We start from the raw sequence: 17,728 nt of genomic DNA, 5'->3' as shown, positions 1-17,728 counted from the left end.
CATCGATTCCTCAGACGTCCAAAGTCGAAGAAAAGCAAGAAAAAAAAACTGTGGTTTCACCAGCTAGCCGAGCTGGTGGCAGGTACTGCAATAATCCTTCCTGGGCGGGCTGGGGCTCCATCGGCTGGCTCTGCGGCGAGGCCAAGCAGTGAAGGCGGAGGCAAGCAGAAACAGACGGGGGGGGCACTCGGGAGACGGCCGGCGCTGCAAAGCAGGTTGGCGTTCGGACCTAGCAGAGGGGGGGAAAAGTCCCAGAGAGTCCGGCGGGAACGAGTCTCCACCTGTAAATAAAAAATTTTTTTTTTTTTAAACCGCGGAAAACCGCGTTGTCAGCAGCAGCAGCGGCGGGAAAGCGCAGGAAGCGCCATATCTTTTCTGCAGGAAAGAAAGAAAAGCGCGGGAAGCGCCATTTTTTTTCCAGGATGCCTAAGGCTGGCAATATTGATGCTTTTGATAACGATATAGAGGATTGGACCACATATGTGGAAAGAGTGGAGGTATAATGCACAGCAAATGGAATAGAAAATGATAAAAAGGTGTCAGTACTTCTAAATCTAATGGGCGCAAAGACATACGGGCTGTTACGAAACTTAATCACTCCAGCCAAACCCCAAAGGACAAGAATTTTAAGGAAATTGTTGATACCCTACAGGAGCACTTAAACCCAACACCGCTGCTGATAGCGGAACGATTCAAATTCTTCAAGAGGAATCAGCACAAGAATGAAAGTAACGCTGATTACCTCACCGAATTAAGAAAGCTATCAAAGCACTGCCAATTCGGGGCAGGACTGGCAGATTCTCTTCGAGACAAATTCGTCTGCGGTCTCCTAAGTGAAGGAACACAGAAAAGGCTGCTTTCTGAGAAAGATTTGACACTGGACAAGGCTTTCAGTATGGCTGTATCATACGAAGCAGCCGCAAGTGGAGCTGCAGAGATACAGCAAAAGACACAGGACTTCGGCACCCATGAAATGACACAGAGTTTCGAGAGATGTTATCGCTGCGGCAGATCCACCCATGACCAGAGGGACTGCTGGTTCAAGGACAAAGCATGCAGGCAATGCGGAAAGATTGGACACATTGCACGGGTATGCCGATCTGGACAAAAAAAATCCACGGACAGGGAAAAAAAAATCAATAAAGAAAAGTACAGAAAGTTACAGTAGCTCTGAAGACCAGAAGAGCGATAGCGACTCCGGAAACAAGAGACTAAGCTGTCTCAAATTCCATAATGTAATTGCCAAAGAAGATTACCAGACCATTTGGGTTACCCTCACGATAACAGGGTCCCCAGTTAAAATGGAGCTAGATACAGGATCAGCTCTGACCATCATAAATCGACGGGATTACGAGCGGCTATTTCTGCATATACCTTTAAAAGACACATCCATTGTCTTGAAAACATATACGGGGCAGAAAGTATACCCCAAAGGAAAAATAAGGGTGCCTGTTGTATACAACGGCAAGGAAATACAGAAGTTGTATTTATACGTTCTACAAGATGGTGGTCCACCGCTGTTGGGACGTGAATGGATAAGGAAGATACGTTTAGACTGGCACTCCATTCAGGCACTGACGGTGACCAGTAAGAAAAAAAATGATGATGACGTCATACCTGAACGATTAAAAGACATCTTGGTCAACGCCAAGGAAGTGTTTCAAGAGAAACTAGGAACCTTGAAAGGCATCACCGCCTCAATAAAAGTGGAAGATGCGGCAATTCCCAAGTTTTTTAAGGCAAGGCCGGTGCCATACGCAATTCGTCCAGCAGTCGAGGCAGAGCTGAAGAATTTGGAAAAGGCAGGCGTATTATCCAAGATAGATTGGAGTGAGTGGGCAACACCCATCGTCCCGGTCATGAAGAAAATGTTGAATAATGATAACTGAAGAACAGAGAAAAATTCGCATCTGTGGAGACTTCAAGGTGACTGTAAACCCGGTCCTTCACACGGTACAGTATCCTCTTCCGAGGATAGAAGATATTTTCGCCTCACTATCAGGAGGGAAACGTTTCACCAAAATTGACTTGGCACAGGCATATCTACAGATGGAGGTTGAAGAGGCCTCTAGAAAGTATCTCACGATAAATACACACAAAGGCCTGTACCAGTACAATTGACTGGTTTTCGGAGTAGCATCAGCTCCAGCTATCTGGCAAAGAGCTATGGAGCAAGTCCTCCAAGAGATTCTGGGGACTCAATGCTACCTAGACGACATCCTTGTAACAGGAGAAAACGACAACGAGCACCTTGCCAATTTGGAGCAGGAGCTCACTAGGCTGAGAGAACGGGGCCTACGAGCAAATCGCCCCAAGTGCGAATTTTTCCACAAACAAATATCATATTGTGGCCACATAATTAATAAGGAAGGGTTGCATAAGTCACCTGAAAAAATTGAAGCAGTCATAAAAGCCCCAGCACCTGAAAATGTTTCACAATTAAGGTCGTTCCTGGGATTGATAAATTACTATCATAAATTTTTACCGAACTTATCCACTCTTCTACACCCTCTTAATGAACTGCTACAAACAGGAGTAATTTGGAAATGGAGCGAAGACTGTAAACATGCCTTCCATAAATGCAAAGACTTAATCACGTCCAAGGAAGTTTTGGCTCATTACAACCCATCACTGCCAATCAGACTGGCGTGCGATGCATCCCCTTACGGCGTAGGAGCGGTATTATTGCATAGATTCCCTGATGGCTCGGAATGGCCGATAGCTTTTGTGTCACGATCATTGAACTCAACTGAGCGTAACTATGCCCAAATTGACAGGGAAGCACTCAGCCTGGTATGGGGAGTGAAGAAATTCAACCATTACCTACACGGACAAAAATTTACCTTGTTGACTGACCATCAACCCCTCATCTCCACATTCAACCCTAAAAAGTGTTCCCATTATGACAGCGCAAAGGCTACAGAGGTGGTCCCTTTTTCTAGGGGCACACCAATATGACATAGAATACAAAGGATCAAAACAGCATGGGAATGCTGATGGTTTATCGCGCATACCGTTGCCAACGGTAGAAGAGGCACCTACAGTAGACCCAGTGGAGATGTTCCACTCTACCATAGTCGAATGTCTACCAGTAACAAATTCTGCCATTGAAAGGGAAACGAGAAATGACCCGACTCTCTCTCTCTCTCTCGAGTCTACGATTTAGCAGTGAAGGGATGGCCAGCACATGGCGAACCACTGTTGCCAGCATTCTCGCAAAGAAGAGAACAGCTGTCAGTGTGCCGAGGAACCTTGATGTGTGGATCCAGAGTGGTGATTCCACCCAAACTCCAGGATAAAGTGCTAAAGGAGCTTCACGAGGGGCATCTGGGTGGAGTGAAACTGAAGAACCTAGCCAGTGCGTTTGTATGGTGGCCAGGTATCGATGGAGACATCGAAGAAATGACCAAGAGCTGCCTAGGATGCCATAAGGTCCAAAACGCTGCACCACAAGCCCCTCTACATCCATGGGAGTGGCCCTCATCTCCATGGCAAAGGGTACACATCGACTTTGCTGGTCCATTTATGGACTCAATGTTCTTAATCGCGGTTGATGCACACTCCAAGTGGCTGGAGGTAATAAAGATGTCCACCACCACCACGGAAAAAACCATCACAGTATTAAGGACCATATTTGCCAGGAATGGGCTGCCTGAACAGATCTGTTCTGATAATGGACCGCAATTTGTGTCCGAAGAATTCAGGAAGTTCTTAAAAAACAATGGGGTTAAGCACTACACGTCCGCCCCATACCATCCCGCCACCAATGGATTGGCTGAAAGGTTTGTCCAGACCTTCAAGAAGGCCATAAAGGCCATGGGTAATGAAGACATAAAACTTCAGCATAAGGTAGATAACTTCTTGTTTGCATACAGGAATGCAACACATATGGTTACAAACCAAACTCACGCCATGATGTTCTTCAATAGAAGCCTAAGATGCCGGCTGGATTTGATCAAGCCAAACATCAGAAGGGACGTGGAGAACCGGCAATTTCAAGGCATGAATGAAAGGCCAACTAGAACCTTCCAGATAGGTCAACAAGTTTTGGCCCGGGACTACCGTACCGAGAAATGGCAGCCTGGAACTATTTGCACATGACTAGGACCGCTGATGTATACCGTGGACATTGGAGAAAGCATAATAAGGCGCCATGCTGACAAGATCATAGTCATCCGAAAAGGGACAACCTACACCACAACTCTATACGCCTAATGATGAAGTAGAGATACCCATAGTATCTACCTCCGATCCAGTGATACTGGAACCAGATGAACCCGACACTGGCATTCAAGCCGAATCAGCCTTGCCAAAAGGACCTACTACACCACCAGAAACTACTACACCACCGAGGCGTTATCCGGACCGAGTCAGGAAGCCTCCAGAGAGACTGACTTATAATTGATTAACTGCAGCAATGTGTAGATTATTGTTCTTGTAACATGTAATTAATGATTACTTAAAATATTATGTACTGGTTGGCTAAAAGGGGAGGAATTGTAGTGTATGTGCCTTTAAGAGCCCCTTGTGTACTGTAATGCCGGTAATGGCCACTCGGGCTATATAAGCCTGTATATTGTGTTGTATCAGTTAGTTCACCTCCAGACTTTGTTCAGTAAACACCTGTGAAACCAACTCCTGCCTTCAGTGTCTCTGTTAACACACGGATACAACAGTACCCTTACCGCACAGTTAACCCTGATGATATGGCCGACGCCATTTTGAAAGGAGTCTACCACTGGTCGTCCAAAGCGCCTGCCTGTTTCAGGCGATAGCCCCCTTTAATATGCAAATAGGGGTCCTATGACATTCTCTGCACCCTACACAAAACATTGTTGGTAGAGCTGCATGAATTTCAACATGAAGTTGCTCTGGAAAATATTTGCTCAAATATAAGCAGCGGTCTATAGATATACAGCAGTTATGCAACGTCAAATCAGGAAACAGTTTAATTTTAACACTAAAAACAAATCCCGTCTTTTCTAAATAGTGTGGCCTAGAAATTGGATAAGGCCTGCAAATGGCTGCGGGCATCGTGATGTGCGACTATACCGCACCCGTTCCATCCATTGTAGGCAGCACACAAACTGTGTGCTGCCTGCTGATTTAACTGACCGCAGCGTGCAGCCCAGCCTTAAATGCGCTGTTGAATGACTGTGTGCCTCAGCAGGGGGGCCTATGTTCATGCGAGGCTAGTACCAATTAAAGTGAGCCTGCACTTCTTAAAGCCATCCTGCACCTCTTAAAAGGGAGGTGCTTTCTGGCTGCATTAGGTATTGGAAGTCGTAGAGGAGTGTGTGACCTACAGGAAGAGTGAAGATGGCGTAACATGGCAGAGAGAGGGCGCCCAGATTTTCTGATGCAGCACTCAACGCCTTGGTACCGGAGGTGGACAGGAGGAGAGATGTCCTCTATCCACGGGGGGCCAGGAGGCCCTCCAGACACACGCTGAGAAGGGACTGGGAGCAGATAGCCATTGCTGTCAATGCAAGCAGTGTAGCCCCGAGGACCTGGATGCAGTGCAGGAAGAAATTTAATGACCTCACATGAGTGGTCAAGGTCAGTGAATTCGTCTTCAAATGCCATATCCCACCATCTGCACCACTAGCCTCATACACTGCTCAGTGGACCACATCCCCATCGCTCACCTACCAACAATCTCTATTGAACATGACTCCTACCTCACATTCATAGCTTCACCTCACCCTCACACACTGCTGCAAGCCTCACACCTGCATCTCACAGCTTGCAAACACTGCTAGCTATTCAATTATGACAGGCACGTCACCCAAACACATTGCACCAGACTCACTGACACACTTCCCTTTCTCTTGCAGGACAAGGTGGCTCACAACCGGAGGCAGTAGGACCTAACCGGCGGGGGACAGGCACGCCTGCATAACCTAACCCTCATGGAGGAGATGGTGCTGGAGATAATTGGAGTGGCCATCACTGAGCCCGTGGCCAGCGGCGGGGCTGAAACAATGCAAGATGTCGGTATCCTCATACCTAATCCTCCTCACATCCCACTTCCCCCTTATCCCACAATCTCTTCTGCTTTACAAGCTGCAGATGGTGTAAGAATGCACCTCTTGCTTTCCCCCCCTCCCCTCACCACAATCCTACACTTGTGCCTGTCTCCTTTCAGATAGCCAAGAACTGCAACCTGGCCAGGCAGTGGTGGAGGAGCAGGAAGTGAGAGAGAGAAGGAAGTGATGCAGAAGAGGCACCATCGTTCCATTTCACACTCAGCCACCAGCTCAGATACTGACACTCTGTGTACTTTAGAAAGAAAAAAAGAAAGACTTGCATTTATATCGTGCCTTTCATGACCACCAGATGTCCCAAAGCGCTTTACAACCAATAAAATACTTTTGTAGTGTAGTCACTGTTGTAGGAAACACAGCAGCCAATTGCGCACAGCACGCTCCCACAAAGAGCAATGTGATAATGATCAGATAATCTGTTTTTGTTACGTTGATTGAGGAATAAATATTGGCCAGGACACCAGGATAACTCCCCTGCTCTTCTTGAAAATAGATCTTTTACATCCACCTGAGCGAGCAGACATGGCCTTGGTTTAACACCTTACCTGAAATACGGCATTTACATCCACCTGAGCGAGCAGACATGGCCTTGGTTTAACACCTTACCTGAAATACGGCACCTTCGACAGTGCAGCACTCCCTCAGCACTGCACTGGAGTGTCAGCCTAGATTTTTGTGCTCAAGTCTCATGGGGTGGGACTATGAACCCACAACCTTCTGACTCAGGCGAGAGTGCAACCCACTGAGCCACAGATGACATTGACGTACCACTGTGACACCCTGCAAGCCCCTTTCAACACTGGTAACTGTAGCCATGATGGCAGCAGGATGCTTCCAAGGCAGCAAGTTACGCTTTCATGGCAACAAGCTGAGCTTGCATGACTTCATCCTGAGATTCCACTGCAGCACTGCAGAGAATAGGGATCTGCATGTGGTGAGACATCAGGCACGAGTGGCCTGCAGCCAGGGCAGGGTAGCACAGGTGCCAGCTTCCTGGAGGGCGAGGTCGCACACAGGTTCTGCTGCACAGGACTCAGATGAGGAGTTCGATGGGGCGGCTTACAGAAGAAGGCTGATGGGTATGCACAATGAAATGCTTGATGCAAGGGCAGGCCGGCCAAAATGCCTGAGAGCAATGTCAAGGAGCTTGGAGGAGTTCGCCACCAACCTTGTGCAGGGCTTTGCACAGAGCTTGGAGCCCATCCTTTTCAGCATGGAAGTGATGGGCAACTCCATTAGCGCACTTGTGGACCCAACCATGATGCAGCGTCTGATGGCCTGTGTCTCAGCTTCAATTGCAGCACAAGCAGAAGCCACCCAATGTCTCAGTACTGTAGTGGAAGCTCAGACTGAAGTCATGCAAGCTCAGTTTGCTGTCCTCGCCTGGTCTGAGACTGCAACAGGTGGCAGATTTCAGTAAGCACCTCCTTAGTGAAGCAGAAACGTCGCATGCACGGTTCCTGTCTGAGGTTGAGGTAGAAGAAGTGCTCCCTGAAGACCCTGGGTGGATATGACCTCCTGCTGAGAGCCCTTCTCTCCTCCTCCCTCTTCGAGCAGCTTGTCCTCCTCTGTGCCGCCTCTGCTCATTCTCCCTATCATGCTGCAGGGTAAGGAGGATACAAACTACAGCACCTGTGTCTGGGAGCAACTGGTCTGTGCAGAAGCCTTGAAGTAACCTGCCACACCACTCCCTGGACACTTCAGCATGTTCAGCTCTGTGTATTTAAGAGAGGGCGTTGGCTGCAGTGTTGAGGTCAAAAATGGCAGCACTGGCATCAAATCAGCATTACACGCTAACTGACGTCACGATCTGCATACTCTGCACAGTTCCAGCGCATGCTCCTATTGCCCGTGGTAGCGACTTCACCAAAATTGTGTCCCGCGCGACCCACACCAGACGGCACCCCTAGTGCTGAAAAACTGGCCGCTATGGAGCCGAATTTCTTGGCCTGTGCCTTTTAGAGAGTTTTTAAAAATGTGAAAGTTGGTATGTACTGTATTACATAATAAAACAGTCATTTCATAAACATTACAATACAAACAAGCTTTATTTCCTCTTTTAGAAAACTCAGGTAAATGCTAACAATAGACAGGTTACGTGACAAAAATCAGGGCACATCTTTGTATGGGCATTTTATAACTTTTTTTACTACATCAATGTCAAGAATCATTTCCTTCAGTTGATTCCATTGGTCTGGCGATAAAGAGGTGCCTTTTTCTCCTGGCTTTATCTCACCATCTTAGTTCATCCAGTATTCTCTGATATCTACTAGGACTTTGCCTTTAACCTCACGCACACTGATGTACCTCAATTTGCCAATCTAAAATAGATTATCATTTCTGTCACTTTTAGTGTATTTTGTAGGTGAGAAGTCTCTCTAGCCCAGAGATTTGTGGCACAGACCTAATCGAACGAACCATAGTAACTCCTGTTGCTAAATTTCGAGTCAGGATTTTTTTCTTTGTGTTCCACTGTATTTCTTCCTTCCAAGTACCGCTCATCATCATGCAAAATAACAACAGAAAATGCTGGAAAAACTCAGCAGGCCAAGCAACATCCGTGGAGAGAAATTAGAGTCGACGTTTTGGGTCTAACCCTTTTTCAAAACTGGAAAGGAAATGAAATAGATCGAAAGGCAGGGGTGGGAGACAACAAAAGAAGTGAAGAGACATTAAGAGGTATTCAAAACGAGACGAGATGGTGATAGGACTAGTGGAGACAAAAGACAGCTCTAGATTAGGTGTGAAATGTTCTGGCAGAATGAGAGACAGCTGCTATGTGGGAGAGAGGAAAAAAAAGGAAAGGGGGGGAGGGAAAAACCAAAACAAAGGGGTGGATAAAAGATATAAGTAAAAATGTAATAGGGGCCGAGGTTATGATCTGAAATTGTTGAACTCGATATTGAGTCCGGAAGGCTGCAAAGTGCCTAATCGGAAAGTGCCGATTAGGCACTTTGCAGCCTTCCGGACTCAATATCGAGTTCAACAATTTCAGATCATAACCTCGGCCCCTATTACATTTTTACTTATATCTTTTATCCACCCCTTTGTTTTGGTTTTCCCTCCCCCCACCCTTTCCTTTTTTTCTCTCTCCCACATGGCAGCTGTCTCTCATTCTGCCAGAACATTTCACACCTAATCTGAGCCGTCTTTTGTCTCCACTAGTCCTATCACCATCTCGTCTCGTTTTGAATACCTCTTAATGTCTCTTCACTTCTTTTGCTGTCTCCCACCCCTGCCTTTCGATCTATTTCATTTCCTTTCCAGTTTTGAAAAGGGTTAGACCCGAAACGTCGACTCTAATTTCTCTCCACGGATGTTGCCTGGCCTGCTGAGTTTTTCCAGCATTTTCTGTTGTTATTTCGGATTTCCAGCATCTGCAGTATTTTGCTATCATGCATCCTGCTCAAGGGAGGTTTGGTGACATGAATTGTGAAATTATCAACAGTTACATTCTGATCAGCTGGCAGGAGGCATAATTTAAGCAAATGGAGAAGAAAAAAGTTTACATAGAGGTTCTCCCCCTCCCTCTTCAGTTCAGTGAAGCGTATTGCTTTTGAATGGTGCTCTGTACAGTAGTCAAATTGAGAATTGACAAAATTAGCAGAAGTGCATCAACTGTGACGGGGCAAGTTGAAGACATGACTGGTGTCCCTGGGATCTCTACTTGTGCTTTGAGTTAATAGGTCACCCAAACATAAAGATAATTTTCAGCATAGTCCTTTTGATTCTTTCAATAGGTACTGGACAGTCAACATTTACAATGTAACTACTGAGATAATTCTGACAATTAGTGGCAGACCTATTACTTTCGAAGATTTATTTATCATGGATACATCCTACACGATTGAAAAACATCTCGATCTCTCTATCATTAAAGCACTTGGGTATCTATCACTGAAACTGGCTCAGGGCAGCAATCACTTGATCGTGCACCACCCATGTTCTGCAAGCAGTGCTTTACTTCTGACAGATTATGGTACCTTTATAACCCATGATGGTTTTATTACGGTGGAGGAGCTGAAAATTGTGCCTACTGAACTACAGCTTCAAGAACAGAACAAAGTAAAAACAGCTGCGTTCGTGGAGAGAGACATCTTATTTCTTATTGGACAGTCAGTTTACATAAGACATGCAAAAGGTTTTTATACAAAACTTGGAGCTGAGAGTGATCTACCCGAAAATGGGATTATTGGCCTACTGAGCAGGACGTCGTGTGCAGCTGTATATCCAATGGTAGGTATATTTAAATTATTACTGAACTAAAAATATTTTTCTCTTCATAATCTTTTGCATTTTTTAACTATCCAGTGGGCCGCAGTTGTAGTTACTTTAAAAGTACCAGAGATAAGCCAGTAATGTTTGGAGGTGAGTAGAATAGGAGACAGCTTATGGAAATAGTCTTTCAATGAACACAGCAGTATCGGTGCTTTTGAAAACAGGTACAGAAACAATGAAAGTCTTTTAAAAGAAACTGTCAGAACATACATGCTATTACAGGGGATGGCTGTGAGAACCAGGATTCCTTTTAAGAGCCTTCCTTACACGATCAAAGGTATGCCGGAGTTTGGCTCAGCTACCTTTTTGTGGCACTGCCCGGGAAATTCAGGTGTCATATCTGAGATCATCCCTTGCATTCAGGTGATATTTACATTGAGAGGTCCCTGCCCTGTTGATCTAGGCCGGCTCAGGCCTTGCATCATTGTCTTGCCATATATTCCTACCCCACTTGGGATGCAGCTACTGACCCATGTGCAGGAATTCATAGCTGTATGGAGTTGCATGACTCCAAGAGATTATCAGAGAAAGTTACTATCTCCATCTCACTAGCACCCTCTTAAATTCTCTTAGGTGGTCAGTTCAGACCACCTATATGATCCCATCATAATAGCAACATCATCAGCCAAGGGAGACAAAACAAAACAAGAGCAGGGGCAATAAGAAGAGTTCATCTCGATCAGGAGAGATTTGGGGGGATTTTAGTGCTGTAGGTTGAGGGATAAATGTTGGCCAGGACAACTGCACTGCTCCTCTTCAAATAGTGCCACAGGATCTTTTACATCCACCTAAGAGGGCAGACAGAAATTTTAATTTGATTTGATAAGGTTTATTTAAAGATTTTTTGAGGTTTATTTACAGTTTATTTGTTTAATTTATTTGGTCCTACCAAAAGAGAAGAGGGCAGACGGGACCTCATTTTAATTTCTCATCCTTCAGTCCTGCAGTGGAGTGTCAGCCAATATGATGTGCTCTAATCTTGGAGTGAGACTGAACCCATGACCTTCTGACTCAGAAGTGAGAGTGCTACCACTGAGTCCAAGGTTGACATCTTACATACTAAAATGTATGCTTCATAGCTGGGCTGACCCACTGTTATTTATACCAGTTAAGTACCTATTTGGATGGTTAACAAGTAACCATTATTGTAGGCGAGCTTGGATTGGCTCAATTGCACATTAGATGTAATGCAAGAAAGTACAGAGTTAAGTCGATAATTGCCACATAAAAGGTTACTGCACAAGATAAGAGCTCATGGGGTTGGGTGTAATATATTAGCATGGATAGAGGATTGGCTAACTAACAGGAAACAGAGAGTTGGGATAAATGGGTCATTTTCAGGGTGGCAAACTAACTAATGGGGTGCCACAGGGATCAGTGCTGGGGCCTCAGCTGTTTACAATCTATATTAATGACTTGGATGAAGGGACCGTGTGTAATATAGTCTATTTTGCTGATGATACAAAGATAGGTGGAAAGCAAGTTGTGAGGAGGACACAAAGGGCTGGATTTTACCAGCCCTGAGGAGGCGGGTTTGGAGGCGGAACTGGTGGAAAAATTTGAAATAATGACAGCGAGTTCCGATCCCGCCACCACGCAACTTTGCCAGAGGCAGTCTTGCAGAGTGTGTTTTAGTCGCGCCTCCAGGCGGCGGGATAGGCCCCTAAGGCACATAACTACCACTTACCTATCTCTATAATGCCATTTTGAGAAGCCTTTTACATTTTGCCACATTTCCAGTATGCTGCACGTCTCTCCTGAAACTCGCCAGCTAATCCTGTCGAGTTGACAAGTGTCTGGCTTCCTAACAGCTGCACCATTAAAACGGAGCTGTCAACAGGGGTCAGTTGCAGGTGGCAGAACTTTGTTTTTTCAGGTCTTGGAGAACTTTTTACAGGTCCATTGATTTTGGAAGTGGTGAAGCTGAGATCCATCTCCACTGTGACCTCCTGGGAAAACCCTCTGCCCGCATTGACTGTGCGCTTCCTCAACGGAGATATCTACCAGCAGCATGGGAACCATTTATTTCCTTTCATCCTGGTCCTCAGATTCGGAGGATGACCAGCCGCGGCAGCAGCAGAACCAGGCACAACAGCAGCAACAACAGGAACACCAACCTGCTGCTCACCCACCTGATGGTGCACAGGGCAGAAGGCGCCAGCGTAGGGAAGCATGTTGCTTTTTACAGGATGAGGATGAGCTTCCACAACGTGACTGAGCAGCAGTGCCAAAAGAGGCTGAGACTTTCGCAAGAGGTAGTCATTGACATCTGCGCAATGCTGCACCAACACCTGGAGCCCAGAGGAGCGGCTGTCAAAGTCACCACCGCACTCAACTTTTTTGCTTCAGGCTCCTTCCAGGGATCATCAGCAGACATCAAGCGGCATCTCCCAGTCGGCCGCACACACTTGCATCGCGCAGGTTACCGATGCCCTCTTTGCAAAGTCGCACAATTACATACACTTCTCCACGGATCAAGCAAGTATAATCGTGTGTGCGGTTGGCTTTGCAAATATGGCAGGCTTGCCAAGGGTGCAGGGTGTTGTAGACTGCACACATGTGGCCCTTAAGGCACCCCATCACAACCTAGCTCTTTTTGTCAACCGCAAGGGCTTCCACTCCCTCAACGTGCAGTTGGTGTGTAACCACAATAAGGACATTTTGCATGTTTGCGCCAATTACCCTGGTAGTTGCCATGACTTGTTCATCCTGCGGCAGTCTAGTGTGCCTCTGCTCTTCAATCCGCCAAACCAACTTTGTGGATGGCTACTTGGAGATGAGCTAGCCCCTGAAGACGTGGCTAATGTCACCGTTCAGGAGGCCATCCAATGAAGCTGAGGAGCGCTACAACTCCAGCCACATTTCGACCAGATCCATCATTGAGCAAACCATCGGCTTGTTGAAGATGTGCTTCAGATGCCTTGACAGATCAGGTGGAGCCCTGCAGTCTCAGCAGCCAAGGTCTCCAGAATCGTCATGGTCTGCTGTGCACTGCACAACAACGCACAGCATCGTGGCTTGCAGCTGCCTGAGGAACAAGTGGCTCATCGCATAGCCTCCTCAGATGAGGAGAATGAGAACAAAGACCTTGCGGATGTGTATCAACCAGCTGCAGCAGCACGTGAGCACGTTGCTGCCCGGGATGCAAGGGATGCACTCATCTTGGCCAGATTTGCTTAAGTTGCCCATTCAAACACGTGCCTGGCACCTACTTACCACACCATAGACAATGGACAAGAACCTGTGGCTTCCTATCACTCTGACCACCATCATGACAAATACAATTCGCCCTGAGCCCTCAATGTGGAACTTCCATTTCTGAATTGACAGAGTCAAGAACTTCAACAGTTTGCCAACACTTCATCATTTTAATACATTGACTAAAGGATGGCATTTAACAATTAAACACAACAGAACACCCAAGTGACTACCCTTATGACTACTTGTGCTTTATCTTCCTCTTACGCGTGCTCCTACGTGTTGCTTCCCCTGTGGCTTCAGCAGATGTGGAGGCCCCTTGCTCACTCTTATGCTGCTCCTGCTTCGACACCTTTGGCGGGCGTCCTCTGGGGTTCCAAACCTGTGAGGACTCGGCAACAGTCTGCTGTTCCTGCGGCTGTGCAGGGGCTGAGACACCCATCTCAGTTGTGTGAGGACTCTGGTGGGGCTCTGACCGAGGGCTCCACAGTGGCATGGGAGTGTGAGTGCTTGGAGAGGAGCCCCTACTTCCTTGTTGTCTGCCACCAACATCCCTCTCATGGGTCAGCCCCACTTCAGAGCTAGCAAGTGGCTTGACAGCACCTTGCTGCACTTCAGGGGGGCCAGGAGGACCCGTTTCTGCACTGGCAGTCCTACTCCAGAGGACTTCCATGAAGGTCTGGTTTCTCTGATCAATAGCTGTCCATCGCTCCTCCAGAGATGTCAGTCTATTCTGAACATTCACTATGTTTTCCACACTCTGGCAACTTAGCTCCCCCATCGCCGTAGCCATCCTCTCCTCTACCGTAGCCATCCTTTCCAGAGAGGTAGCCATCCTTACCACGGAGGTAGCCATCCTTTCCACAGAAGTTGCCATCCTTTCCACGGTGATGTGTTCATTCGCCAATGCCTCCACAAAGGCTCTGCTCATGTTAGAGTTGGACTCCTCCATCCGCTCCACATTCGCAGAAACCCTGGAGACTAAACCTGCCAGAGACTGCTGCACCTGTTCCTGGAGTTCCAGCACCACTTTCCTTCTGGATTGATCCGGAGGCACAGGGTCGACATGCAGCGGAGCCAAGCTGGAAGCGCCCTGCGGCCTCTGACGAGGACTCTCCACTGCTGTCCCTGTCTCCACCATCTGCTGATGCTCACTTGTGAGCTGTGATTCACCAGATAACAACACTATATGTCCCGAAGGTCCCACCGAGGTGTGAGTGTCTGTGCTGGTGCTGGGTGCGCTTAATTCTGCTGACGCTGTGCCCTCAGAGGTTGCAGGTTCCTCTGAGGATCTTTCGGCTCAGCCGCTTCCTCATGGACAGTGGGGGAGTAAAGCACAGGTGGTCCTGTGGGGGAGTAAAGGAATGAGTTAGACATGTGATATAAACGTAGCATGCACATGGAATAGTGCAGATGATCATAAGTCAATCTGTTTGAGCATCAGAAGCCATATCAGTCACTCATGCAATGTCAATAAGAGAGATGCAAAACTATTCTGTCACCAGCTTGCTCTGATGTGCCCGTCTGTCCGTCCCCCACTTCCACATCCTCCTTGGCACCAGCGATCTCTAGGGCCGCCTCTTCTGTGCTGGTAAGATGGGCTATTTAGGCTGGCCCTCCTCTGGTCTTCGCCCTTTCCCTCTTATTGTGGGCTCTCTTTTCCTGCAATGAGGGACACAAGTGGAGTTTGAGTGAGAATGATAGAGTAAGTGTAGATAATCCATAGCATAAATGCTTAGAAGGACACAAAGATGGAGTGAGGTCTCAAAACTAAGGGCTGTGTGTTGTTTGTTGTCGTCATAGCATAACAGTGATAGGGAGTGTGAGGGCAGCATAGTTGAATAGTTAAGTGATTGTGCACATAGAGAGAGGGGATGGTTAAGGATGTAAGGGTAAAGTGGGATGTGTAGGAGTAGGTTGACAATGTAGAGTGATGGCGCTGAGAGGAGATGGGGCACAGAATGAGGGTAAGGGTGATGTTATACTCACTTTGCCTGTTCAGACATGGTAATTGAACCTCTTTCGACACTAACCAGGTTCTGCTGTACATCGATCTGGAACTGACCTCCTGGGCAACTTGCAGCCACACAGCTTTGGTCTGATTAGGAGGTTTTTTCCTCCCAGAGGATGGAAAGAGTACCTCCTTTTGTGCTCTGGCTCCCTCCACCAGAGGATGGAGTGAGTCATCATTAAAGCGAGGTGAGGCCTTGGGCCTTGAAGTCGACTATCCACTAGCTCCAAAAACTATTATGAACAGAAGCAAACACAAGCATATAGGCACAAAATGAACCAAGGCTGCTTGGAGCCCTTAAATGCAGCTGGAGAAATGACATCATCAGAGGTGAGTTTCAGGCCCAAACACTTATTGGGCCAGGGGTTCGAACGCGCTGGGAATCAATTGCCCAATTAGGGCAAAATCGCAATTCTTTTTCCCGCCCGACAGCGGAGGTGGGATCAGGACCCGACGACCACCTGACCCGTCCCCAACCCGCCACCAATCATAAAATCCAGCCCAAAGAATCTGCTAAGGGATATAGATAGGTTAAGTGAGTGGGCAAAAATTTGGCAGATGGAGTATAATGTGGGAAAATGTGAGGTTATCCACTTTAGAAGGAAAAATAAAAAAGTAAATTATTTTTTAAATGGAGGGAGACTACAAAATGCTGCGGTACAGAGGGATCTGGGGGTCCTTGTACATGGAACACAAAAAGTTAGCAGTCAGGTACAGCATGTTGGCCTTTATTGCAAGGGGGATGGAGTATAAAAGTAGGGAAGTCTTACTGCAACTGTACAGGGCATTGGTGAAACCACACCTGGAGTACTGCGTACAGTTTTGGTCTCCTTATTTAAGGAGCAATATACTTGCATTGGAGGCAATTCAGAGAAGGATCACGAGGTTAATTCCTGCGATGAAGGGGTTGTCTTATGAAGAAAGGTTGAGCAGGTTGGGCCTATACTCATTGGAGTTTAGAAGAATGAGAGGTGATCTTATTGAAACGTATAAGATTCTTAGGGGACTTGACAGGGTGGATGCAGAGAAGATGTTTCCCCTCATGGGGGAATCTAGAACTAGCGGGCATAGTTTCAGAATAAGGGGTCGCCCATTTAAAACGGAGATGAGGAGGAATTTCTTCTTTCAGAGGGTTGTGAATCTTTGGAATTCTCTACCCCAGAGAGCTGTGGAGGCGGAGTCATTGAATATATTAAAGGTGGAGATAGACAGATTTTTGAATGATAAGGGAGTCAAGGGTTATGGGAAGCGGGCAGGAAAGTGAGTTGAGGCCAAGACCAGATCAGCCATGATCTTATCGAATGGCGGAGCAGGCTCGAGGAGCCAAATGGCCTACTCCTGCTCCTATTTCTTACGTTCACACATTTTAAGCAAATTGCTCTAAAAAAAGGGAGAAAAATTAGCTCCCATTTACAATGTCCCCCAGTGTGCTACAAAAAACTGAAGTGTTAGCACACCAAGGGGGCTAAATTTGGTTGATTTGCTAACGAGGGTGCTAACGGGGCACAAATCAACTAGCGCATGGGCGCGGTGCCTCTAACGCCTCCCGCAAAATTCAGCATGGCGCTGCGCCGCTGGCGATGACGTAATTGCCGTGCGCAGCACCCCGATCACGCCCCGGCTGTAATACTGGGTGGCGCCCCCCCGACTTACCGCCGGACGCTATGTCCGCCGGGGTCAGGGGGGCCTACCTGCAGCCGGGGCATCACTAGTTAATGGGGAGGTGGCGGCCGGCCATTTTTGTTGCTGGCCGCCTGCCAGCGCCTGCCCCCGTTGCTGTCCCCAGCCCCCGTGAAGCCCCCCCCCGCGGGGTGCCTGCTACTCTTCGTGAGTCTGGCACTCCTCTTGAGTGCCGGGACCTTTACCAGCACTCCCGATCCCTGGTGGCCCAGCTGGGCGCCGGGACGCGCTGCGCTCAGCCCCTTCCCTTTTAGAAGGCCTGCAGTACCGCAGCGCGACGTGCCGCAGTGCCGCGATATTGGCTCGCAGTGCCCCAAGAGGGGCGTGGGGCACTTCCAGTACCGTCCCTCCTCCCTCTCGGGGCGCTACCTGGGAAAATTGGCCACCGGGGCGCTACCCAATTTTTACCCCCAAGTGCTTAAGTCTCATTTTACTCTAAGCTGCCTGAATATGTAGGTGCTTACTCTCAGTTTCTTTTGTACTGGTTTTCTAAAATGTTCTTAATTGGATGATG

General features: G+C 47.5%; 1 protein-coding gene across 1 annotated transcript in view; it reads left to right on the top strand.

The window, feature by feature from the left end:
• Positions 1–17,728, top strand: part of LOC147120926 (cation channel sperm-associated auxiliary subunit epsilon-like) — a 196,855-nt gene that overhangs the window by 14,196 nt on the left and 164,931 nt on the right. Inside the window, exon 5 of the mRNA XM_085979704.1 lies at positions 9,788–10,283. Within this exon, the coding sequence (XP_085835830.1) occupies positions 9,788–10,283 (496 nt within the window). The remainder of the gene's footprint in view (positions 1–9,787; positions 10,284–17,728) is intronic.

The sequence above is a fragment of the Somniosus microcephalus genome, chromosome 3 (assembly GCF_052327205.1).
Source record: "Somniosus microcephalus isolate GS21.2 chromosome 3, FLI_Smic_1.0, whole genome shotgun sequence".
Taxonomy (NCBI): Eukaryota; Metazoa; Chordata; class Chondrichthyes; order Squaliformes; family Somniosidae; genus Somniosus; species Somniosus microcephalus.
This window is presented reverse-complemented; position numbering and strand designations above follow the sequence as displayed.